The sequence below is a fragment of the Polistes fuscatus genome, unplaced genomic scaffold (genome assembly GCF_010416935.1).
Source record: "Polistes fuscatus isolate 324 unplaced genomic scaffold, CU_Pfus_HIC Scaffold7, whole genome shotgun sequence".
Classification (NCBI taxonomy): Eukaryota; Metazoa; Arthropoda; class Insecta; order Hymenoptera; family Vespidae; genus Polistes; species Polistes fuscatus.
The window spans coordinates 7,106,761-7,132,133 of NW_025113151.1; the positions used below are offsets into that span (position 1 = coordinate 7,106,761).

At 43.2% G+C, this 25,373-nt stretch overlaps 1 protein-coding gene across 2 annotated transcripts in view; it reads right to left on the reverse strand.

The window, feature by feature from the left end:
* Positions 1-25,373, reverse strand: part of LOC122524356 (agrin-like) — a 155,191-nt gene that overhangs the window by 105,941 nt on the left and 23,877 nt on the right. For both annotated transcript variants that reach the window (XM_043646563.1, XM_043646562.1), the window contains exons 2-3: positions 15,000-16,780; positions 7,499-7,534 (exon numbers count right to left, since the gene is read on the reverse strand). In XM_043646563.1, the coding sequence (XP_043502498.1) occupies positions 7,499-7,534; positions 15,000-16,488 (1,525 nt within the window). In that variant the 5' untranslated portion in view covers positions 16,489-16,780. The remainder of the gene's footprint in view (positions 1-7,498; positions 7,535-14,999; positions 16,781-25,373) is intronic.

Sequence of the window (25,373 nt, forward strand, 5' to 3'; positions counted from 1 at the left end):
CTTGGCATCGGTGAAATACTGGCCAGAAAACCGAACGGTCTTCATAAATCCAACGCGTAAATCAGTCTTTATGGAGTTTCCCTCCGGTTGGTGGTGGTGGTGCCACCGACATCCCTGCTGCTGCTGCTGCTGTTACTGCTGTTGTGTTGTTGTTGTTGCTGCTGCTGCTGCTGCTGCTAGTCGGTTGGTTGGCGTTGGCCATTTGCTACGCAATATACATATATCTATACCTACATAGGAGGCTCGTATACACGTAGAGCCACGTGTATTTTAATGCATGTACACGCAAAGATAAGTGAATAGGTACGAGCATAGCGTAGCTGGCACCTGTACCACTTTCGCGACGTCTATGCGTTATTTTTCGGCAAACTATTTTTCTCTCATTATCGTTTACTTGTGGTAAATCTCCCTCCAAGGAATATATTCCTTTCGATCGTGGGTTCAAATTATTCCTTGTACTCTCGCGATAATCCTTAAAACAGCGACGATCCGTGAAATCCGTACGCAAAGTTTGCGCACGAACGACCTTATCGTATATTCAGGCTGCGCGTAAAAGCTTATCGTAAACGATTCACACTGAGCCTTTATAGAGTGGTATTATTAACCACGTATTAGGAAAGCGCCTATATGCATATAGTTGAAATCGCATTCGCTGATCGGATACCATTTCTGATGCTAATCCCAAATTATGTATGTATCTTTGCTTTTAATCGATATAAAGCGTTACTCTACAATATCGCTATTTCCCTTTGATTATTTCTCATAAAGATGCTTTTTCGACTGACGTCGAAATAATTGTAATCGTTAAATAAACGTACTCGATGGTCATCGATGTACGCGTATTCGACTATCCGGTATAAATAATGGATTTCCAAAGCCGAAGCAGATAATCGGAATAAAACATGCGAATTTCTTGAAACGTAACCGTAACGGTCACGGTTATCGTACAATGATTTATCGTCGATTAAACGGTCGTAATGTACCATTGTTGCTAGAACGTGCAGTCAGATAGGAAGGTATATGAGTTCATATCAGGACGAGTGAAAAGCTGGTATTGAGTCGCAATCAAGCGTGCAGCTAGAGTTGGATATCGAAGAGTGTTAGTCAGAGAGAGAGAGAGAGAAAGCCGGGGTACTTTGGGACATGCCGGTGCAATCTGTAATACGTGCTCTACGGTTATCATCAAAAATTCAATTGGTTTTCTTCCATTGTCGTAGAAAGCCCCATGGAATGAAATCCGGATCTCGTTCTTTGAAATTGCGTCTTTGTAGGGAAAATTAAAACTTTAAGTACGATAACAGTTCGAATATATCGACGAGAGATATATCGTACAAAATAGGTATGTAACGAACTAGGGAATATTTGAAAATGTGAATTTTTAGAAATGAACGACCAACTCGTACGAAATACGAATAATATATATCTACGATACTTTTATCATATTTCGCAAAATTTTGCTGTACTTTTCCCATAGGTTCGTTATAAAACAACAGACGCATATTTATTTGAACCTTTACGAGCTTTCAACTGTATGGCGCTAAAAATATTTGAAAAACGCGTAGATATTTTATGAAAAACATTTGGACGTTGTACCTACCGCTAAGTGTTAATGAGAAAAGTATAACAATAGCTCGTGTTTTGATCAATGTTTTGGAAAGTTTAGTAATTAACCGTGATCGTAATGTAAAAAGAAAACGTTAGAGTTTTGTCTTTGCTCTTCTCTTACATTCTTCGTGCAAGATCGCTTCGTCATTAAACGAGCTTTTATGATATCGATAAAGAATGCGAAAAGAATGTTCTCAAGGAGGAGACTCGGGTCTCTCGGTTACTGCGATGACTACACAACGAAACTATTTCTTGGCAATGGTGTGTTGGTAAATTGTCGACATTTTCTCGTTCATCCCTATGGAAGGCGAGCTCGAAAGGAAAATCAAATGCCACCGAATGCTTTTTAGCGACGCGCGTTTGCAGAAGGCGCTGAAGAATCCTTGTAGTAGCCTTGCGAGCACATCGAAGAATACTCCTCCGTGTTTTTCTTTATGTATGAGTTATCTAGGGGTAGGAGTGCACGAACGATAGAGGGAAACTGCCTTCGTAAATCTCGGTCGGTAGCCCCTGGGGGACCATGTCTCAGTTACAGTACGCGGCTACAGAAGTTAAAGGCTCTCCCCACTTGAGTATGCACCTATACCGACACATAGTGGCAAACGTGCGCGCGCACGAAAGAGAGAGAGAGATCCTATCTTGCCTGCTTACAATTCGCTCGATACACCATTAACATGACTAAATTATACATTTCCAGTTGTCGTTGAAAGTTTAAACGCGTTTGATCGTCGAAACTACGACATTGACGAGTATTTTAATCTATTTGCGACGACGGCGATCGTAAGCTATCGCCCGTGAAATATCACTGCGTGAATATAAAAAAAGGAAAACTTTGGATTCTAGTTCTCTCTTAGTTTTGCTCGCTCGCTGTTTTGATACGCGTTGCGCTGCGCAAAATGTATTCCGTGCGCTCGAACGAATCGATCGAGCAAACAGAATATATTTTAACCGTAGTTTCGACCTATATATAGATATACGCGCAAACGTAGATAGATATCTAGGTACAACGTAAAATCGTAGCTGACGTTAAAAATCCGCTCTTTCTTTCGAAAGGAAGCGGAAATGTCGATAAATGATAAAAAATGGAGCTTCTTTCTTTCTCTCTCTCTCTCTCTCTCTTTCCGCAGTTCATTAATTTACAATGTCAATGTAGAACTTGGTAAAATGCACGCAGAAGTGCATCCTCATTTTTTACCTCTTTTATGCAGGAAGCAAATGCATTTACCGAACAATAGCATTCTAAATCGTTGGAAAGGTTGAAATCGACATTTTCTATAACGTTGCATAAAGGTAACGAATAAAATTGACTAATACAACATGCGAACGTCAATGGTAACACGATCGTTGTTTACTGTTTAACGTCAAATTAAGATTAAAAATGTCGAGGGATTGGTAATAAGCAGAATGCAAAATTGAACGTTTGCATAAAATTTAAGCCGATAAATGAATGAAGCGATACATCACAATTTTTCATTTCATCGATAAAATGATTTTTGATTAACAAAGCGGTAATGGACAGGAGGGAGGATGGGAGGGAGGATGGGAGGGAGAGAGAACGAGAGGCGATAAGAGGGATTATCTGTAAAAGTAAATTTCAGTTCGGTATCCATTTTTATTATAATTCGTAGAGGTAGCAATCGTTACGTAAATACAATAAAATGTTATGACACGTTATTATTACGTCGCTCATTATGCGGTCGACACGAATCGGCGCTATTTTCGCGTCGAGCACAAACGATTGTCGGACAACAAAATGATGCTTCGCACCCTCGACCCGTAGCAATCGATATCACTGATATTCTACTAAACAACGCTTTTCGAATAATAAATAGAGAGAGAGTATCCTTGATTCCGTGAAAATGGATTTTCGAAAACGTAAAATACTCTCCGAGCTATATAAAATCAATCAATTTTTCGTGTCAATAGACGATGTTGTCGGTATAACTAATATTTGCTAAATCAAGATCTTATTCGATACTTGCATCGATAAAAGCTACGCCAGATGGAATTCTATTTAGTCAAAATTCGTGTCAAATCCGAGCGGATTAATTTGCGAAAGAGAAATATCCGAAGAACTTTGCCGTTTAATCGATGTTAAAAAGAAAAATCGTAACTTTTCTATACGCGTTTACATATTTTTCATTTTGATCGTATTCTTAAACGATAACCGAGAAATAGTCGAAGAACGAATAATCGAAATATGTTGGTTGCATAGGACGAATGTAGAAGAGGAAGGAAAGGATTTGCGCAGAGGGAAGGTAGCTCAAGAGCTTAGCTTTATCTCGGGAGGAGGGGGGGGAAAGCAATTTCTTAGCGAAACCTTATCTTAGAACGTAAGTACATTGCGCGTCAATAATAGCGACTGCTGCTACCATCTTTTTCCTCCAAAAGGCTTAATTAACGAACATATAATTAGAGAGTGGTAACGACAACGTTGTAGGATTTTTAATTTTAACTAAAATGGATGTAGAGAGAGAGAGAGAGGAACGAAAGCATTGTAGGGAGTTGCGTAACGGCAAAATTAAATCCAGTGATTACCGAAAGATCGTTCGAACGATAGTAGCGGATGGCGTATTGTCATCGTCGTTAGATGATTACGAGGATAGTGGATTTAGCGGACGATATACAACAACTTTCCAATCCCAATGGTCCAAAGCGTGTAACCTATTACCCAAAGTTCAAAGCTCTCCAACACACCTGCTCTGTAGCTGTTGGTAAAGCGCGCGCATGGTGCTCGCGACAAGCTCGAGACCGATATTAGTGGATAGTCCGATAATTCTGGCCAATGTCCGTCCGAGCCTTGCTGCGGGCGATTCCAAACGGGGCAGAGGCAAGAAAAAAAGCGCAAAAAATAAAAAGGACGAACGGAAAAGAAAAGGTGGATCTCGCCGGGTATCGCCCTTTTCCCCCCGCTTCGTCCTAAACTCGTACGAGAACTTTCCCACCTCTTCCTATTCTGCGCGTAATTTATCGAGGAATGCCTCCTTTTTTCTTCCCCGTATGCATTCCTCCGCTACCCTTTCTACGTCTCTCTTTCGAGCCCTTTACTTTTCTTTCTTCCTATCTTTCTTTCTCCCCATTCCTAGGGGCAAAGAATAGACCACGAGGACGCAGGGATTTATAGTAACTGCACCCTGTAGTCGTAGAATATTTTCGGTAGAAATTTTTACCAGGCCTTTCCCCGACATTCCGAGAATACCTTTCATCCTCTAGAGCACTGTCAGAGACTACGCGACCATACTTTTACGAGCCTTATTTCTAACCAGCCGGATCGTTCTCCGGAGAACGCTCTCCGCGTCTCGCCAACGCGCATTGTTCCTCGTCCGGAATGATTAAGTCTCGAACGTACGACAAATATTTCGCGAGTATTCGTTTCTTCGACGAACGCAGTACCATTGGACGTTTTTAACCCTTAAGAGCTCTCAACTTTGCCATCAGTTTTCCCAACAGTCTCCTCCTCCTCCTCCTCTTTTATTCTATTTTTGTCGTTTTCCCTTGGTTCGACAACGATGAAGCTTTCGCGAGGGAGCGAACGATTTATTCGACGACTCCATATCGCGGCTGTACTCGAGTGTCGGATACGTATATCGATATGCATCCATCTTGCGATGCCTGGATTTGCGTAAATACTCGGCGCTACGTCGATGGAGGAGTAGGTGTTCGGCGACATCGTGACGTGTACGATATTATATCGCGAATAAATGCATAATCGACGATAACTCTGGTATGGAAAAATGCTTAAGCTTGTCAAAGGACGCGGAATGCAGCCGTATAAATGTATACATTGTGCCAAATGATCCGGCATTCCAGTCCATAACCGAACTCAAAGTCCATCGGTTGTGCGTAACACTGTCATCGGAACATCTAATACCGCTCGAAGTAACCGCAGTCAAAGTATCCACGTCATCCGGAGTATTCGCAATTTCCGCCTAACCGTATTCAATATCCGAATGTTCGAACTTTGAATATCCGTGCGCGGTGCATCGTCGAAACGTTAGTATTGGTAAACTATTCGAACAATGGTAACCCTATCCTACGTTCGCTCCTCTACGTATGTATTCTAACTTTGCTAATAATTGATAATCGTGCCGCTAGCAGTATTCTCGAGGCTCACTTAAGAATCCTCGAGTCTATTCCCCGAGATGTTTCCCTTTGGAGTATTCGGACGTGTCGGAAAAGCCGCGCATTAGCGTTTAACGATCAGAGATTTTCCGCGGAAGCATCGTATTTCACGATTAAACTAACGGCTCTAGAATCGAAAACTTTTCTCGTCATTTGTCCTCTACGCGCTATTTGTCTAACCTCGTTATTCGCGCGCCGTTAATTAACAGGCTTGCCGACAAACGTTTGTAATTACGCTCGCCAAGAGAGAGAGAGAGAGAGAGAGAGAGCAAGATGCGGGGTAGCGCGTACAAATGCATGTATATTTTTTTCCCTACTTTTTACATCCATTACTCCTCCCTTTCTTTGCTTTCCTTTACTCCGTTCCATCCACCTTCGCTCATCCACTACTCCGTCTCTACCTTTTAACGCGGCTCTCGATCTCTTTCTCCTTTCCATATCGTAGTCTTTCTAGCTCTCTTTAACCGCCTATAACTCGTTTGCTTCCGATAATAGACTGTGAAATGAGCGTGGAAAAAGAAAAATCTAAGACGAAGAGAGAAAATTCATAGGTCGTTGCTACGATTTGTTTCGCCCCTTTAAGTTAAGAGAAAAAAATAGGAGGTAACAACATCGACGCCATTTTGTTAATTAAGAGTGAAAAGAAAATGTGAAAATTAATACTATATAATACATAGGTAGTTGCTTGGAGAATATTACGTTTCCGTTTTCTCCTCTAAAAATATCGTGAATTACGTTTAGACGCGTAACACGCGAAACGTTTTTTCAGTATACTCGAGTGGGTCCGTGCACTCGTAGGTAGGATGCACGTACGTGTACGCACACCTACGTATATCCACTATAGTGGGTACGCGTGCGAAACGAGAGAAGGAATTCCGCGTCTCCGGCAACGTGACAGAGCGGAAATAAAAGTGTAGGCAAATTTTCCAGTTTTCATTGCAGAAAGTAACAAAGTTTAGAGAATGAAAGACGAGCTTTACGAGGCGCATAACCGTGCGGTGCGAGCGTTGTCTTCCGTGGAACGCGCGGTAATACTAACTCTTCGCGCCTTATTTTTCCTCGCTGCATTTTCAATTGAACGCGGAAACGCTAACGAACACGAGAGAAACACTTTACTTTCATTTGATGAAAATCCGTTAGCGAAGCTGTTCTTCCTTTTGCTCCGCGTCAATGATTTTGCCCTGGTAAGGTGAGAAACGGTGATGGAAAGTAATCGCATTTTGGGTGGCCTTTGTTTAGACCGATAATTCGTTCGGTGCGTATTCCGCTTAGCGGAATATCAAGCGATTTGTTAAAGTCGATGATTAGGAAAGGAGCTATTAGGGGCACAAAACGTCTACAACGTAGAATGAATATAGTACCGCCGTGGTGTTGTCTGCTTCGCGAAGAATATACTCTCTCTCTCTTTCTCTCCGAGATTTCAAAGAAGGGAAAGAATACGCGCACACACAGCCCGCGCTTATTCATCGTCCGATGAAAGCGAACGAAAGTAACGAGGATCGCTTTTCAAAATGACAATACGTCTTTTTCAAAGTAGCTTTTTCCCTTTACCCCGCTCGCACTTTTTCTATGAATCGAATCTACTTCTTCGAATTTCCTTCTTCGAAGAAAGAACATTTGTTTCGATCGAGCGAGAGAGAGAGAGAGAGAGAGAGAGCTATAGTCGACGCGGCAAATCAAGATTTGCGATGACTACGTATTTATCGATTAGTTGACGCGCGAGAAGCATTAACGTGACGAAAACGTGCTGCAAGCATTCGCGATTACTTACCCTCCACAGGGGGATGGCGGGGTTTGTAGGACATATCTGAAAAGAGAAAGGGTTAGTATTAGTTAAAAATTAGTCGTAGGAGAAGGAAAGCAAGCGAACCTTTCTATTATGTTAGCGATCGATCATCTCTTAGGTAAAGCACAAAATAAAAATAAAACGCAGAGTAGGAACGCGTTGTTGCGGGACTAACGCGATCCCTGATCGTACGCAAACCTGCCGAGGCAGTTTAGGAACGGAGAAACACGCTGGAAGGTTAGACGATGACGACGACGACGACGTTAACTCGGCCCGGGATAAAGTTTCCGAAGCAAATAACAGGGAATTTCGGGTTCTTGACTCGCGCAACATCCGGCTCCTGGTCTGATGTTCCTCGTGAAACTTTTAATTATCCTTTCCTGGATATCTCTTTAATGAAGAGCCTCCGACCGTTGTGCCGGTACATACGTACGACATTAAAAATAATTACAAGTTTACATATGAATTTGGGTAAATAAAGGAGAAGCCGCTTGCGACCAAACGTTTAATCCGCGTTAAAGACGTTGCCTACTAACGACAAATAAATAAAGCTCGTGCTTCTAATTAATTACGACATCGAAAATCTATAAAAGGTTGCGCGGACGACGCGAAATGTTGATTGGGAAACGAGTGCCATTAAAGTTGAATTCGCGGCCGCTGTTGGATGTATTCAAAGCAAGCGTTATTATTGTTATTACCCACGATCGCAACGTGCCGCGATATTTTCCTACAATTTTCATAATGCGCGGTTTACGAGTCTTCAATTTATTATCTACGAATGCAAAAAATTATACTATATATCGTATATTTGCCGAATGCAAATTTGGACGATTTTGACTATAATTAAGTTACCGACGACCGGAGATCGCGATAACGTAAAATTTTTAATAACCATTGTTTCGCGATGCAACCGAATTCGAAATCCGAATGGCGTATAAGGCTCGCTATACTGCTACGAACGCGAAAGCAACTAGAATTAGAGGTTTTTTCGTCGAAAACTCGTGATCCAACGATACTTATTGTTTTCCTTTGCAAGGACGTTAAAAAGTGGCGTGTAAGTGGCGTGTAAGTGACGAAGAACGTCTTCCGAACGGCGAGCAATCGAAGACACGCGGCGCCGACAAAGTAACGATATGTATGCAGCCGGCTTCCAGGAGAACTCGCTGATATTTCGCCGAAATCTTGCCGATATTTCTCCGATATTTCCCCTTTCGCGTGTCGAGCTCTATCTGCGGCTTGACGCACATGGTTAACACGTGTCGTCACTCCCACAAGCAACGCGTAACACGCCACCCGTTACACTCGCTCGCTTTGCGTACCAAAACGTCCTACGTGCTCCATCCACCTGCTATTTTACTACCAATGCCGCGTTACTCTTTATCGATCCTCTTCTTCTCCTTTTCCTTCTCGATCGCTCGCGCTTATCAACGGAGAGTAATAAGTGCAGCTGTTGAATAATGTCGCTGCGCGATATTTGTCCGTTCGTCATGGGGTAGCGATAAAATATCTACAAAGTTGCAAACAATGCGCGAGTTTAAACGGTTAGAAAATGCGTTGGAAAACATTGTGTAAATTATTTGAAACGCGGAGCCGCAGGCGTTTACGGAATGCGTTGCCACGGTACAATTAGGAATGGGGGAAAAGAGATGGTTTGTAAAACGATTTATGAACGTGACAAAAGCTGAAGACATCTCTAGCGTTTTTGGGAAAAGACAAATTTTCTTTATCGCGAGGATCGAGTACCGTACAGACACACTTTCGCGAGGAACTTCAAAGGGAATCGAAATATTCCATTTACGAAAGAGTTTGAGAGCACTTAGACTCGTGACTGCTGCCGTGCCTAAAAATGCATCGGCCTAGATCGTTTAATCGGCGCGACAAAGTTGGAAACGCATTAACTTTTCCGCTATTATATTTAACTCGAGCTCCATTAAGATTCGTCCCGCGTGACGACATCGCCGCGCTTTGATTCGCGCGGTCGGAATCATCCCTGGGAGGCGATGTATCTCGAGGCGATGTGCCACTGAAATCGGGAACGAACGGTTCGATTCCTTTATGCTAACTTTAGCTCCCGTAGCTTACGCAAATCCGAATCGAGCATACCCGTCAAGCTCTTTGAATAGTATGCGACACAGCGACTGATTAAATTCCTTTCTACGCTCGGCGTATTTTCGCGTTACTTCCTGCAACGATGTCCAATCAAAATCAAGCGTATTCGTTTTTTTTTTTTTTCCCTTTTATAACCGTTCTACCGTAATATGCCTTTAATCTAGTTAATCCATCCTCTCTGTGTCGTATGATTAAATGAAATAGTGCCCCTATCTATATCTATCATATAAGCGTTACTAACACAAAAATCTCGATGAACGAAGCAATTATCATTTCGATAGTACTTTCTTCCACGTCCAATATCCGTTCAATCATCGAGTATTTCGTGCCGATAAATTCACACGAGGAGATAGGAGATAATTAGTGAAACGTTCTATGCTCGTATCCAGTCCCTATCGTTATCGTACGAACATGAAGATCCTTTTTAGAGGATCATACGAGGAAAATGCGGTAACGTCATCCGTTTCCATATCGAGAGATCGATAACTTCGACGCTTGACGTGCAGTGCGAGCAGCGACGATTAATGCAGTCCGACCGTATCCCCTTTTCCTTACTTTAGATAGTTATTCCAGGTAACGAGTAAAAATGATTAATAATTAATATTGGTAAGGATATTTTTATATTCTTTATCGACTCTAGCTGTACTAGTTGTACTTGGGACGTTTACTAAGAGAACTCACTTTGAAAAGTTCAAAGCTTGCTCATTACTTTTCTCAACGTCAACGAGTTTCGAGATTGGACTAGTATCCGGAAAAAGCACGAGAAAGACTCTTCGATCAAGGCCACTCGTGCAAGCGATTGATTCTCGTAATATTTCAGCAAAAGTTCTCATCGACCGACCGACCGATCGATCGATCGATCGATCGACCGACCGACCGACCGACAGACCGACGCGAAAAATGAAGAAACTTTTCCTTCCAGTTTCGTGCTCACGTCTTTCCTAACTGCGCCCACGTGCCCAATATACTTACCAACTCCGGTGAGTTCTCTGTTTGCGTCAAGCACACACGGACGCGCGGCCGCCTTCAACGTTATTTCGACGAAAGCATAGGAGGAAAATTTACGGACGCGCCGAGGATAGAATGGAGGATGCGTTAAGTGATATAAAGGTCGAATTACGTGACGGAAAAACTCGCGAGAAGTTGCGACAACTTGCTCGAAATGCTATACGAGTACATACGCAGAACAGGATTTAGCCGAAATATACGATAGAGAGAGAGAAAGTTCGGCCTACTTATTATATTATATATATACCCCGATGACAAGGCTTGCGACAAAGGAAGAAAAAAGGAGAACAAAGGTATTACTATCTTTTATTAAAATATATGCCCGGACAAAGGTGGAACAGGCAACGAAGAATTTCATTAAAGGAGCCGTTTGTTAAAGACCATGCATGCAGAGCAATAGCTTGTAATTGTTTTATCAAGCTTTGGACATCCATACGCAAGTGGAATCCTAAAGAGATTTTTTAATGACGCAAGATAGGTCGATTAGCAGTTACTACCTTGGAGGATCGGACGATGCTTATTCGTTGCGGACCATTGTCGATGTATCAAAGAAATATAGAAATAATAAAAGAAGAAAATAGGAAACCTACGACGACGGAAGGTCGAGAAAGCGAATCGATCGAAGCGTCGATGCACAAAGGACAGAGTTCGAAGAGCAGAGGGTTCGCTTACGTGAAGGGATTACGATGCGAGCTGTCCCGTACATGCACTGCGGACCTTTGGCGTAGAATGAGAATTTAGTATGTAAGGCACGCGTTCGCATCCGCCTTTATGAGCGTTTCCCGCGATTCCTCCATTTCGTCCTCATTCTCAGGCAAGCTCGCAGCGCCACAATTCAGGAACGGGCTCAGGGATGGGCTCAGGGATGGGCTCAGGGTTGTAGGATTAAGGACGCTGCCGATCATATTAAGGCCAGAGAATATCTCTAGCCTCGGCTCCTCCTTATCCGCTTTTCCACGATCCTCCTAAAACCCGCTCGCAAGCATTTGTTCCATATAAATTACGAAGAGCACCGATGCTACTTTATAGACAAAATCACCGCATTTATTTTAGCCGGTCTTATTCTACTGCGATTAACGATGAGCATTTAGCAACCAAGGGATTAGCGTCGATAGATAAAACGACGATCCTTGCCTACGAAACTTTGAAACGTGTTATTCGACGGATTCGATTAAACTCAATTAAAAACGTTCATTGCGTCAGGGTCACTTTTATTTCTGATATTTGTAATCTTAACTATAGTACTCGTAAGCTACGTTTCATGGTATTGTTAAACGTAGTTGCCATCTCTCCTGCTCTCGTTAGTAGAATGACGAGGACTCCGATGAAAAGTAGAGGACCCTTCCTACGATACTTATTCGAGATCACAAACAATTTCGTGTTTTATTACAAGGTATTCCGGTTACTGCCCTCGTTATCCTTAAAACGTCTCTCGAACGTTTAAGCTCGTTCCATAGCTAGCTCATTTATTCTTCGCGTATATATCCAGAGAGAAAAGTAGTATTCTTCCTTTGGCGAAACGCACGAGACTGGGGGGGGGACGAGAGGAGGAGAACTGCGAAGAGAGCTTCACGGTTAGATTTCTGAGAGCAGATGGAGGAGGAATAGGTGAGGGAGAGAAAAGGGAGGAGGAGATTTTGTGAAAACGGGAGAAAGAGAAAGACGGAGAAAATTGGATCTTCGAGTAATAGCAAAATTGCGAGCGGAAGCACTTTGCACCTTGAAGCGAAATCGTCAAGCAGACGGGCAGGTAGGCAGCCAGACGGATAGGCGAGCAGCAGATACGTTTTAAGGAAGAAACTGGTACAAATATACGCGCGCCTGCGATTCGAGGAAACTTAGTTGGCGAAGCTCTCGTTCATTTACGAGACGACCAGAGAACCGAAATTCGTTGCCGCGAGACGATAAACGTTTCGGTAACTAGTTTAAATTGCAACCTTCGGAAGAGGTTCCCGAAGCTTTGGAAAACTTTGTTATCCCTCTTAACGACGCGCTGATCCACTCGCGAGATAAATTTCATCGCTTACTAAAGTGACACGTGCTCGTCGCACAAAGCGATGCCGGAGAATGGATGGAAAAGATCTTGGAAAGTGCTACGCGACGTGCGCAATTTCATATTTCCAAAGGGTTGTTGTTCGGGTTCTATCGTCCTTAATACTTTCACGTCCAACTTTTATCTCGAATTCGAAGTTTTTGCCGACTCGCGCGTTCTCTGCAGGAATTTGCCCGTAACATCCTTTCTCGTATTCTCCCTATCTCGAAGGTGAAATAGTTTTCCTATTAACAACGCCCTAATACCCTGGGTCCGTCCGTAAACGCACGAATTCTTTAGCGAACAAATGTAAAAGCGGAATTTTGGAGGAGCGATAGTTGGCAGGACGGACGGTAACTCGACTCCCGCGATTCGACTACGGATATAAAGGCCCGAGTGCAGTTTATCGATAGAAACGACATGCTCGCCGAAAGTCGAGCCGTGCTCGTTACAAATGGCGTCGACAGGAATCGTGAACAGGACGCGGTAGTAACATCCCACCGTTGCCGGGGGCGCAATCGAATTTTCCGAAAATCCCGTTGAAAATACGAGCGTACGAGCTAGAAATAGAGTCGGAGAGAAAAGACTAGGGAAATATACATATATGGTATGTAGTAGAAGGGAAACCTGAGAGAGCGAGAGAACGAGCGGTGTCGAGTCGACAGAAGAGAACCATGAAACCATAGGTAGGGAGGAGGGATGCTATGCTCGTGCTCGTGCTACGTCGCAGTAAATGTGTTGTCCGCTAGACTATGCTCTGTCTGATTGCGAAGCGGTCGGGTGAAAACTTGACCCGAAAATAAACCGAATCGTTCGGCGGAACCCGTCGACCGCTGCCAAATGCAGCCACTCGGAATGCTCCACTCCCTTCGGCCCGTTTGCGATCCCCGCTTGCGATCCCCGTCGTCTATCAGCGCTATCGCAAAGGATCCTCGTCTACCCTGGGAAAACTCGAGAGCTCGCCTTTCGCTTCCGCGACTTTTCTCTCTACACTAGTCGCCATTATCACCCCCCTCCTACTCTAACGCGGTGAATACCATTGTTAAATCGTTCCAAGAGCGAGAGAGGATTCGTTCTTTATTCTTTTTTTTCTCTTTTTTTTTTTCTTTTTTGGTTTCTCATCAAACCACCTTTAGAGGCGACAACGACGAGTCAACGTCCGTCGCGAAAACAAAGCAACAGAAGCAATGTAGTTTGAGTAGAATAGAAATCTCGAGGAAATAACCATCCTGTTTCCCTTTAGCAGGGCGTGTTCTCCCATTACACGAATGTTAAGGAGGTTTCGTCGAATTGGATTTCAGAGACGTAACGTAACGCCTTTTACGATCTTCATCGATCGTTACATACTATAAATACGAGAACCCGAGATTGGCCTTGTAATGAAATATCTAAGACATCTCCGATTCTTCTCTACGGCAAGTTTTATCTTTTCCGTTAAGCATTCAAAGTATCGCCGTATAGAGTTAGAAGAATGAAAGACGACGAAGACAAATCTTGGGTGACTTTCGAACGTCTTTTACAGGGACCGTCTCGCTTCATCCTCCCTCTCTTTATATCCCATTCCACGCGTGTAGAAAACTTACGGAGAAATAAATTCCAATCGCTACAGCTAGACGATCCTTCACGATAATGCTCCGAGACAAGGTAGACAGCTCCCTTCTTTTCTACGTACGCGCGGTATCCTCGTATATGGATGGGGGGGGGTGGGGGCGCCGAGGAAAGAAGGCTGGAAACAATGAATAACAAATGTCCGCGATAGAAATTCATCACGGAATTGTTAGCGACCGCGGTGGACTCGGCCACGTCGAACCGCGAAGCTAAAATTGATCCTTCCTCGGAAAGCCTGACGCAACCCTGAACAAAATCTTCGCGCGAAAAGATATTTTCTTAACGCGGAAAGTCGGTAGGATTTCTTCGAGTTTATAAGGAATTATTCGATTCGACGGAAGAAAACGAGTTGGACGTGTTAGATGCGTCTTTTCGAGGAAGCTACATTTCTACGAGCTACGAGCGCGAAACGTCTAACGTTTATTTTTCTTCCTTTTCGTTTCTTCAATGCCAATTGTGCTCTCTTTACGAGACGCATTGTAATTCCGAACAAACAGTTTCGCTAGTGGCAAGACTGTACGTGCCGGGCATATCAAAATATCGACGTATAAAACTACCCGTAGAGACAGTTAGCGATTCCGGCTTAACGTATCGTCGGAACGTGTCCGCCTCGACCGGGTTCGGGACGATAAATAAAAAGAACGGCTATCGAATGAGCATCATTAACGTGTGTATCGAATATACTAATGATAAGATATATCTATTAATGTGTGATAAATGTGGACTTACAATTAAAGTACAAAAGTATTCCAGCGACGAATACGAAAATAACGACGAGGAGGACCAGAAGGAGCAGCAAGATCATAGGCCTGCACCAAGGGCTCCGGGGCATTTCCGTTTGCCTGTTGTCCTTTGGCCGCTTCTCGATGACGCTCGATTCTCCGCTGGCGTTAACGACTACCCCCTTGTACGTGTACTGAGGAGTTTTCTTTTCGGCTAGAAAACCGTGATCGTCCTCCGGATCGGAGTAAACCCCGTAGGCCTCGAAATTGTTCTTCCTGTAACCGTTCATCTTTTCCGCGGTCATGTCCTCTTGTTCTTGATTTTGCTTTCTCGCGTAAGGACCGGCCGACGACGAGGAAGAGAGTTCACCGATCTTGAGCGTTTGCTCGTAAGATTTGTCGCGATACCTGGCGTTAGAGGAGGAGGAGGAAGCATCGTACTTGCATCTCTCGTAACTCTTCGAGCTGGTCAATTCGTATTTCGGATCGAAAGCCTTGCTACCGGTGTCGTAAGTTTGTTCCTCGTACTTTGACTCGAACGATCTCGGTTCGTAGCCGGTCTCGTAAGCGGAAGATTTGCCCCCGGTGCTCTCGTACCTCGGTAAAGTCCCGTACATTTTTCCTGCCGAATGATATTTGTTCTCATACTTCCTGGCGGCGACGGCGGTGGCGGAAGAAGGAGTTGGGTCCTGATGTTGGGCGGTGGCACAGCTATCGAGCTCGTAAGCAGAGTCGTGAGTTTTAACGCCGGACTCGTATCCCTTGGACGCTCCGGCCGGCTCGTAGATCTTGCCGGAGTGGGGATGGTGATGATGTTGTTGATGATGGTGATGATGATGATGATGATCTTTCTTCGGCTCGAGCTTGAGGGTTTCCTCTGCGTATCTCGAGGCGTACTCGTAATCCGTCAAGTCTCTCGAGTACCGTCTGCTCGTCGTCGTATCCTGAAGTTCCGCGGGATAAGCTCTTACGCTTAACTTTTGAGCGTCGCTTCTTTCGTAAGAACCGTCTAAATCCGATTCCTCGTAAGTTCTCTCCTCTAGGGGTCCTCGACGGTCGTACCTTAGACCGTCCTCCGGATAAATTCTATTGTCCTCGACGTATCTATCGACGTTTTCTCGGCCGTAGCCAGTCCCGCTTTTCTTCTCGCAGTTCCTGCTATACCCAGTCCTCAATTGATCCTGATAGTCGACGTGCTCGTACGTACCACCCACCGAACCTCCCACCGATCCTCCCACCGACGACGCGACCTGACCATCCTGGTAGGGTTTAGAATCTTGATACTCCAAGTATCGGGAAGACCTACGCTCGCTACCATAGTCCATCGAGCCCTCGACCACGTTCGGCAATTTGCTGCTTAAATTTTCTCCCGTGCCGGCGGCCAGGACCTGACAACTCTCCGCATGCTCGACCAAGTTCGGTAGCCTAGCCAACGAGCTACCTGGCGTATTTTCCGTTAGATCGAGTTTTAAACCATTGGTACTGGTCCTGCGCATCTTTGGGATTCTTTCGCATCTTCGCAATACTCATATCACGTCGATTCTCACGGGATTTCAAACGTTCGCTAGGGAAAATACGAAACTTTCGAGCCACCCCATACAACGACGATGACGACGACGACGACGACGACGACGACGACGACGACGACGATGACAACGACGACGACGACGACGACGACGACGACGACGACGACGATCGTCGAGATTTAAGGAGAGTTAGGAGGATGCATTTTTTTCGAAGATTAGTCAAGCGGCTCTTCGTGCGGTTAGTGGATGCACAAAGCGGCACCTGGAAATGAGAAAATCGAGAGCTCGTTAATCATGTTAGTAAAATAGCCCGTCAAATTGTTAAAAGATAATTAGCGAGTTAGTGAGAAAGAACTTTAGAGTTTTTAATCGTTTATCAAAAGTGCGAGAAAAGAAATAGCATGCAATCGTTATTAAGATTGGCGTTCGATTGAAAAAGAATCTGCGAGAGAAAGGAGGAACGTTCTAGTATGCGGCTCCAAAGTTTCCCAGTTGAAGCATACGCGAGAAAGGAATATTATTATACGCTGGTGGTAGTTGCGAGTTGAGTAAAGAAGTACTAACTACATAGGGAGAGCTCTGTAAACGGTAGCAAGTGAAAAGGAACGTTTACCTTTCACCCTTTTCCAATCTTCTATGCCTGTCAACCGAACCCATTGTACACAAAGACAGGCTTTTGTTAATTTCTAATGGGAATACTTCGATTGTGTACGTTATGTAACTCGAGCGCCGACTGAAACGTAACAGTTTGGTTCGTCAATGAAATTACTTCGACCGACTGCATAACTAAACGACGATAGGGTTCTCGCAGTAGGAAAATCAAGTTAGAAAACTTTTCGAATCCCGCAACGAAATCTACTCTTGGAGTATCTTTAACTTTAAGATAGATTTCATCAAATATTTCTCAGACAAAACATCGCTTCGAATTATCGCTTAACTAAAAATCTTATTCGTTATTCATAACGCGAAAGATTGGAAATAAATCTTATAGATGGACGAAAATAACGCGGGGTCCATCTTGTACGAGTGTAAAGTAAAAATAAAAATGAAATGTCTATAGGAAGAAAATACGCGTAACGCGTAAAAAAAAAAAGAAGAAACGTAAAGACTCGGCGATTCGCGATACATTTTTGTCGACGACTAAACTGCCTTAATAAGTACGACAGAGACTCAAAGGAGATTGCTATTTCGTATGCAAATATGATTAGTTCCGGAGCGCAACTTCATTTGCGTATATTAAAAGTGCGGATAGTTCACTTTATGCAAACGACGACAGAAAGAGGGCGGGGACGAGAGAGGAGAACGCGAATGGACGATAGGAGGGCAGAAGAAAAAGTGTTTTACGAGGAATTATGAGGAACAACGCGACCGGGAATAATGTTGGATGAAAAGAAAAGGAGAAATAAAAGGAAGAAAATAGTAAGCGAAAGATGGCACGACGACGATACGCTCCCCCGAATGCTTGATAAACCGCTCGTTAAATGCCTCGTCACCCCGTTAACTTTGCGCGAGCATCGACTTACGATATGACGTCGTCGATGATTACGACGAAAAAGGAAGCAAGCGGATATTTACGACGAAAAAGGAAGCAAGCGGATATTTATCCGTCGATTTGGGCCGTCGATTTGGGCCGAATCGCCATTGCCACCGTTCCAAATTTTCTCTTTTCTTTTTCTTTCTCGGCTAGGTAAAAAGCTTTGAATTATTTATCTTTTTCCCGTGGATTCACAGTTGCAGCGCGAGATGCAAATGCATCTTCTTTTTTGCCATTCGTTTGAATGTTTAACGTCGAGCTATTTCCAAGCTTCGTTCGTGTTTTCGTTTGCGTCTGCGCTCGTCGTCGCGCCCGAAGAAGGAGAAACCGCCAAGAATCGGTAAATGAATGGTCGTTGCCTTGCAGTCAAATGAAAAGATTAACGCGTCGACAAATTATCGGGTGTAAATCAAGCAACGTAAATTAACATTCGCAACGACGGTACGACAGGAGGACACGTGCTTCGAGTGGGATTTCAAAGTAATGGAAAAGGGTAGGAGCTCGTGAAAATGACTGGTGTACGCGTTCGAAGGCACGCGACGCTCCCGCGTTAAGTGCTATCGATCTCGGAAAAAAGGGATGACATAACGACCGCTTTATCTATAGAATGACTTAGCAGAGAACGAGCGCGACCTCTCCTTCGTGGCTTTGTACTCGCTATCAGAGTAGTCGACGATTATAGCGCTAGTACCTGCATCGATGTTGCTATATTTCAAATTATCGCTTATCTCTTATCTTTTTATTGTCGATTACAAATATATCCGAGGCTTTGCACACTAGCACAGCTTCCTGCCAAGCAAATAGAGATATTTCAAGACGGAAACATCCGTGAAACGTCGTCCGATATTCTAATTCAATATTTACCAGTGAATTCTAGGCTCTTTCTGCACCATCTACATTATTTGCAGAATTTCGAAGCACGCTCGATATACGTATAGGTACACTGTTTGCAATAATATTATATATATATATATATATTATGCGACAAGAATTTGGTTATTCTCCATCTCTTTGTCTCTGTTTAAAGTTAAGAAGAGAGAGAGAGAGAGAGCAAAGGCGTTAATAATTAGAACAGAATAAGTTAAGTCGGTTTAGCAAGGACAATATAGCGAGCTTCGTGCGGTATTGTTTTCAAAGTTACGTATTACGCGTTTCGAGCATAATTGGTGCAATGAAACGTTAGGATTAGGAGTAGAAAGGAATACAAGGGGGGTCGCTTTAAGGCCAGTGACAGAGCGATGGTTAATGTCTCGTTGAATTTCCAACGAATAAACGATCGGCTTGCGAGTACTAGAGAACGCAGGTGCGCGCATACCTTTAATCACGCCAACCTAAGCGGATATTGCATCAAAAGCCAGTCTTCTGCTATGAAAGCATCTAGTACTCGAACAACGTTGGCTTAATCTTAACAAGAAATTACGATCCACTTATAATAGGCCAAAGGGTCGATCGATTAATATCCTTGATCGAGTATAATATACCGATTTAGCGATTGATATTAACTAAAAACTATAAACTACATTTTTAAAGATTTCCATGGATTGATTAATTTATGAGCCGACGCAGTACCTATACCTAAAGATGATACGAAAGAGCCTTTTGTTAGAACTTTAGAGGTAAAGCTTAGCTCGACGTCTATCAATATAAAAGTATCTCTCTGACACATTCTACAAGTAAAAATATATAGCAGGGACGAGCACACAATAGGACAGATAGGTACATTTGGTAGGTGGTCGTTACGCGTTCTCCAGTATAGCACTTCCGTGTCCGGCCAAGTCGAGAGCACGCCCCCGGGGCCACTTCTCTATCCGTAAGGTATCTAGACTAGAAGAATTTTCACAGAAACGACGCGCCACCTTAGACGCCTTTACCCTTTTTCCGTCTCTTCTTTTTCTTTTTCTTTCCTACCACTACTCTTCCATCTCGTTACTCGTAGCAGCAGCACCAGCACCAGCACCAGCACCAGCACCGTTAAACAAATACTTCAATAAAAAGGAAACGGCCGGCTGAACGTCCTCCTATTTCTCTTTCTTTCGTTCTACCTTTTTCCGTTTCTACCGCCGCAGAAAGGTTATTTCACTGAAGAGCATATTATTATCCTCTCCCTTCCAATGACTGCCTTTTCCTTTTACGTTCAAGAAGATATCAGTCAGGTTGCCTGTAAGAGTCTATGCGTGTACTCTCGGAATAAAAGGAATCATTTTTCTCGCTAACTACGATTAAATGAAATTTTAATCGTATGCCACTGCTTTTACCGCTGACTTACCGCCTTTACCCCGCCAACAAAACATTGTTCAACGTTTCTGCTTTACGCGCTGTCGACGCAAAATTTACATTCAAATGAAAAGCTTTGCGATGAGAGAAAGTAACTCCAAAGGGAAAAGAGAAAGAAAGAGATCCATTAAAACGGAATTTAAAGAGTCCAAGTTTGATCGCCTCTTGGTATATCCTTTTTTTCTTTAAACTGGCATATGCAATTTGAAAAGACCAGCGATAAATAAAAAAAAATTGCTTCGATTGGTTTTATTTTTGGTCATTACGTTAAAAGCTTAGCAGGTTTTTGTCTACCTTTCAAAATCACGATCTAAATATTTCCTATGCATATTAAGATAGTATATATAGGAGGTATATGTATACTAAAGGGATGTATAGATACGTTTCCATGCAAAACGTCAAATTCGCTGACCGAAAAGTCATCTTCGATTATACCGTGCGTGCCTATTCACCGAAATGGAACTCCCGCGATCGCTTTCAACGAGAATAGGATTTTCAAAAGGATCGTCACGGGAGGAGTGGCCATTCCGCTTCGATAAACCTTGTCTTCGTAAATAACCATGTAATATCGAGCGATCGCTTTTATTTCGTTAGTTCCCACCTTAACGGTATATCGAAGAAATTCTTGAATCGATGCATCATTTATGGGAAGCTTTTCCAAAGGCACGAATTTCTATCCTAACCCTCTTTACGAATAATTCCTAATTCCTAATATATTAATCGACGGTCGGAGACGGTATTATCTCTTCGGTCTTTACCAACCTCTTCGATAAGTCCTTATAAGCCGGACCTTTCTCTCGCGAGGAAGGAACAATGTTTCGACAATGTTTCGACAATGTTTCGACAACGTTTCGACAACGTTTCGACAACGTTTCCAAATTTCCACACGCTCCAACGAAAGATTTATTCGAAGCGTGATAATTGTACTTAACTAACGAGTTAAACTCGACGCTAAAAGTTGACGATAACTGTCGACGGACCATGAAACTCACGCAAATTGCAATTTTCTTTCGCAGAGATAAAATAGTTATTTCCAAAGAGGAACGTATAATTATACGCATTATTAGCGCGATTTTCACGATTTGTTCTCGACGCCGCTACTGTGTTTTGCTCGTTTTTCTTCGTCGCGCGTGCTGCATATGCAGCTAATGTTATTGGCCATGCACTCGCGCGCGCGCGCACACACACACAGAAGAAAAAGTAAAATAAACAACGATCCGCGTAACTCGTTCATGACCCGTCATAAAATCATCTCTTTCGAATTAAAATCGTAAAATTCGATGCACACACGCTATCGAGATCGCATCGTGAAATGTTGTTGTAAACTACTTCTCTGATATATAAAAGCTTTCTTGAGTTTTCCTTTTTTCCTATTTTCTACTTTGTTTTTTACGTCACTCATCTTTTGGTTTCGTTTTGGACTTCCTGCAAATTCCAATAAATTCGCTTGCAGCATTGAAACGATTACACGCGCGAAACAAAAATCGTATTCCTCTCGAATAGACGTTTCGCTCATCTCTCGAATTTCGTGAAAAACAATAGAAATAGAAGGCGAGGTATGACGCGGTGAACTCGTGACACGAACAGTCGCTTTTACGATCATCGTTCTTTTTACACCCGTAAATACGTCCAAATGAAATTTCTACTTTACACCGTTCCAACCTCTCATTATTGTACGTACACGCGTTGCATCTCAAACATAAAGTGCATATAATATATCTACATATGTACGATGAAATAGGTGCAATAAAATGCGCCACGCCATGCTGAAAAATTTTTCTTTACGTCCATTGTATACATTCTTGCCGCGTCAACTTTAACGTAACCGTTGGAAACATAAAGTATACTTTCAAAAGAGTACGTTCGTTTTTATTTGCCAAAAAGAGAACTATGATATTCTACGTTTCTACGTATGACTATCGGAGAGGAATGATTTTCAAACTTATAGATTTTTGCTAGATGCGCGCAATTGTTTGTTTTCGCTCTTAATCTTGATAAGATTTTGAGATAAAATAAAAATAAAACGTCCTTTTTCGTATGTTAGGTGATATAACTCTCCGCGAGACTATGACTATTTGTGGGCGCGGCCGGTTATAAGCCGCTTAGCATTCGTCGAAAAAGGAGAAAAACTTCCTGCTGCTGCTACTGCTGCTGGTCGACATCCGGCAGCATTTTTCTTCCTATTTTTCCATCTTTTCTTCTCGAAAATGATTACCACTTGACTAACCGCTTTTGAAAAGGCGTAACCTCGATGAGCCGCAACAATCGTCGAGGTGGTTATTATCGAAAGACGGAAAAGGATAGAGAAGGAAAAGCGATTTTTCAACAATTTTCCGCAGCAATAGCGCGTCACCGTGTCCGGTCGAGATGAAGGCTTGGGAAAAGAGCTATGAGCGAGCTCGGAGACAAAGAAAAGGTAAAAAAGCAGATGTCTCTAGGGAGAGTAGAGAGAAGTACGAATGGAACAAGAGAAAAGAAAAAGGTCGAGGGTGCGTCCGTTCTTCGGGATCAAAAGGGCGAAAGAAGATAGCAGACGGAAGGGCGTAAAAGGGTCGTGGAAGATTATTCCTTCAAAGTGGTAGGGATAGCCGAGGGTGGAGGCGAAGGTGGGGGCGAGGAGAGGATCAAGAAGAGATGGCTTCTCTCGGTAAATTCATAGTACGAACTCGTAGAACGAAATCCCCGAGTCGACAGTCGTTTTCTCTATCGGCAAGCCTTTTCTTTTCCACTTTGTATTCATCGCGCGATACGTTAATGCCCTCCGCACGAACAAGGACTCTTGCCTTGCGAAGCTTTTCCCCTGAGAAAAGGAGAAAGGAAAAATGCGAAAAAGTAACGAACGGAAGACGCGCGCGGCGACCGTTGATAAAAATAAAAACAAGGCCTTTCGTCGAAGAAAGAAACGGAAGCGATCGGTAAACAGTATCCACGCAAGTACATGTACAAGGGGTAAGAAAAAAGGAAAGCCGTGGAAGCGCATGTCTTCTTGGATATGGAAGAGTGGAAAGATTCGTCGTCCCCTCTATCTCGTCAAAGCACGCTATTCATCTCCTTACTTTTTTTTTCTTTCTTCCTTTTGCCCGTTTTTCCTTATTTTCTACTCCGTCGCTTTTATCTCCAACGCATATCTAAATTTGAAGCTTAAATCCGTCCTTATCTAATTTAGCGGTCGCCCTCTCGTTTGTCGATACACGAGCAACTAAAAAGAGAAAGTAGAACGGGAGCTATGAGGTCGGAGACAAGAGGATCGTCGTTAGATAGTACCGTTGGGACACCTCTCTTGCATAAATTCCTCGTTTCTCCTCCCAGCTAAATCACTAGTGACTGACGCCTTCTTTACCTCATTCCAGTTTTCCACGAGTACAAAAATCCGACCAATCTCTCTCTCTTCTTTGAACGCCAAAATATTACCAACTACGATTTGTCAATTATACGCTTGTGAAATAAATTGTCAAAGACGAGGGATTGCGCGACGTGAAATTTATTTTTGACCGTAAACCCTATCCGAAAATGGACTCCGAGCGAAAACACAAAGTTGAACATCGAAAAGAGTGACAAGAACGAAGAATCCGATTACAGTCTCTCTACGGTTACGCTTCTTTGACTGGCTAAGCTCTTGATCCTACAGAGAGAAACCGAAAGAAGTTTTAGAGCGTAATAGGACGATTGTACGGTCTTTCCCTCTCTATCGCAACTACTATCCTACCAGTTAACCAGACTAGGACAACGGGATGCTGGTTATTTTCGTACAAACAATTTTGATACTATATCCTTTATCGAAATAGGCGATAGAAAATTCATCACATTTCGAATTTTAGCGAGCTTACGATTCTTCGCAAAATCCTTTCCTCGTAGTAGATTTCATTTTACAACCGCCATCGCGTGTAAAGCAATAGGATTTCTTCCTTGGATAGTCCGTTAAACTTACAAATTCTTGCAGCTATTCGTAAGGCTTGTTAGCGCCGTTGCGAGTCGAAGTTGGCGAGCGAGGTGCATTTACCGAGACGGTAAAGTCTTTAATGCGTAACGTTGAGCAAGAAATACGAGTCGCCCCTTTCTTTCTTTCGAAACGGGGCAAGATTCGCAATAAAAATTAGAAAGTTAGAAACTCTCGCCTATTAGCTCGAATGAATCGTTTACTCAGGAATCTGCTCCTGGACGGAATTTCATCGCTTCGCGCGCTTCTATTCTTTTTATCTCGACAACGTTTTTCCACGCCTAATTCAAAAAACATACGCGTTCTTATCGGAATATATACTTCACATACACTTTGTATGCATAGCATGTATATCAGGCAAATCTATTTTCGCGTATCGATTTTCATGTAGATGTTACGAGATATACGTATACAGATGACATCGAGAATTGCGAAGGCCCGACGAAATTGGTCTCCGGGGAAGATGGTAAACTTTTGCCTCAACTTTAAATCTAAAATAGAGTTTGGTTGCGTTTTGGTTTGAACGTCGTTCGAAGGATATCACGAGCGAGCGTAGGAGATTTATAAAAAGGAAAAGTTTGCACTCGCTGTAAGATCCTTTACAATCTATAAACTCGTTCATCAAAGCCGCACGCTTTTATGCGCGTCGTAGAGCGAAAGTGGTGTGTGCTTCTCATCATCTCGCCAGAGTGGAGTCTGCGAAAAGGCGACGAAATTGCTCGCCGACTAAAGTGCACGCCGAGTATATATCCTTTCTCGGCGTAAAAATCGGATTTTTTTTTAACGTACTCCGATCGAAATTGCGAACAGATTAAAAAGATGACGATGCGCCTGCATCGCCGATAAAAATAACTATAGATAAAAAATAGGAAAGGACGGATAATAAGAGAAAGAGAGATACACTCCCCCGATCTTTCCAACGGGACATTCTCGCGCATATTTATAGGAATTTAAATGCGGCAAGAGGATTAAAGGATAGCGAAATACAAATCGAATGAATTTGAGCGCCTGTTGCATGCAGACCTGCGCGAATCGTACGGTAAGGACCGAAAGGGTGGCGGAGTGGAAAAATGAAAATCGTTCGGTATCCTGTAAACTGGACAAAACGAT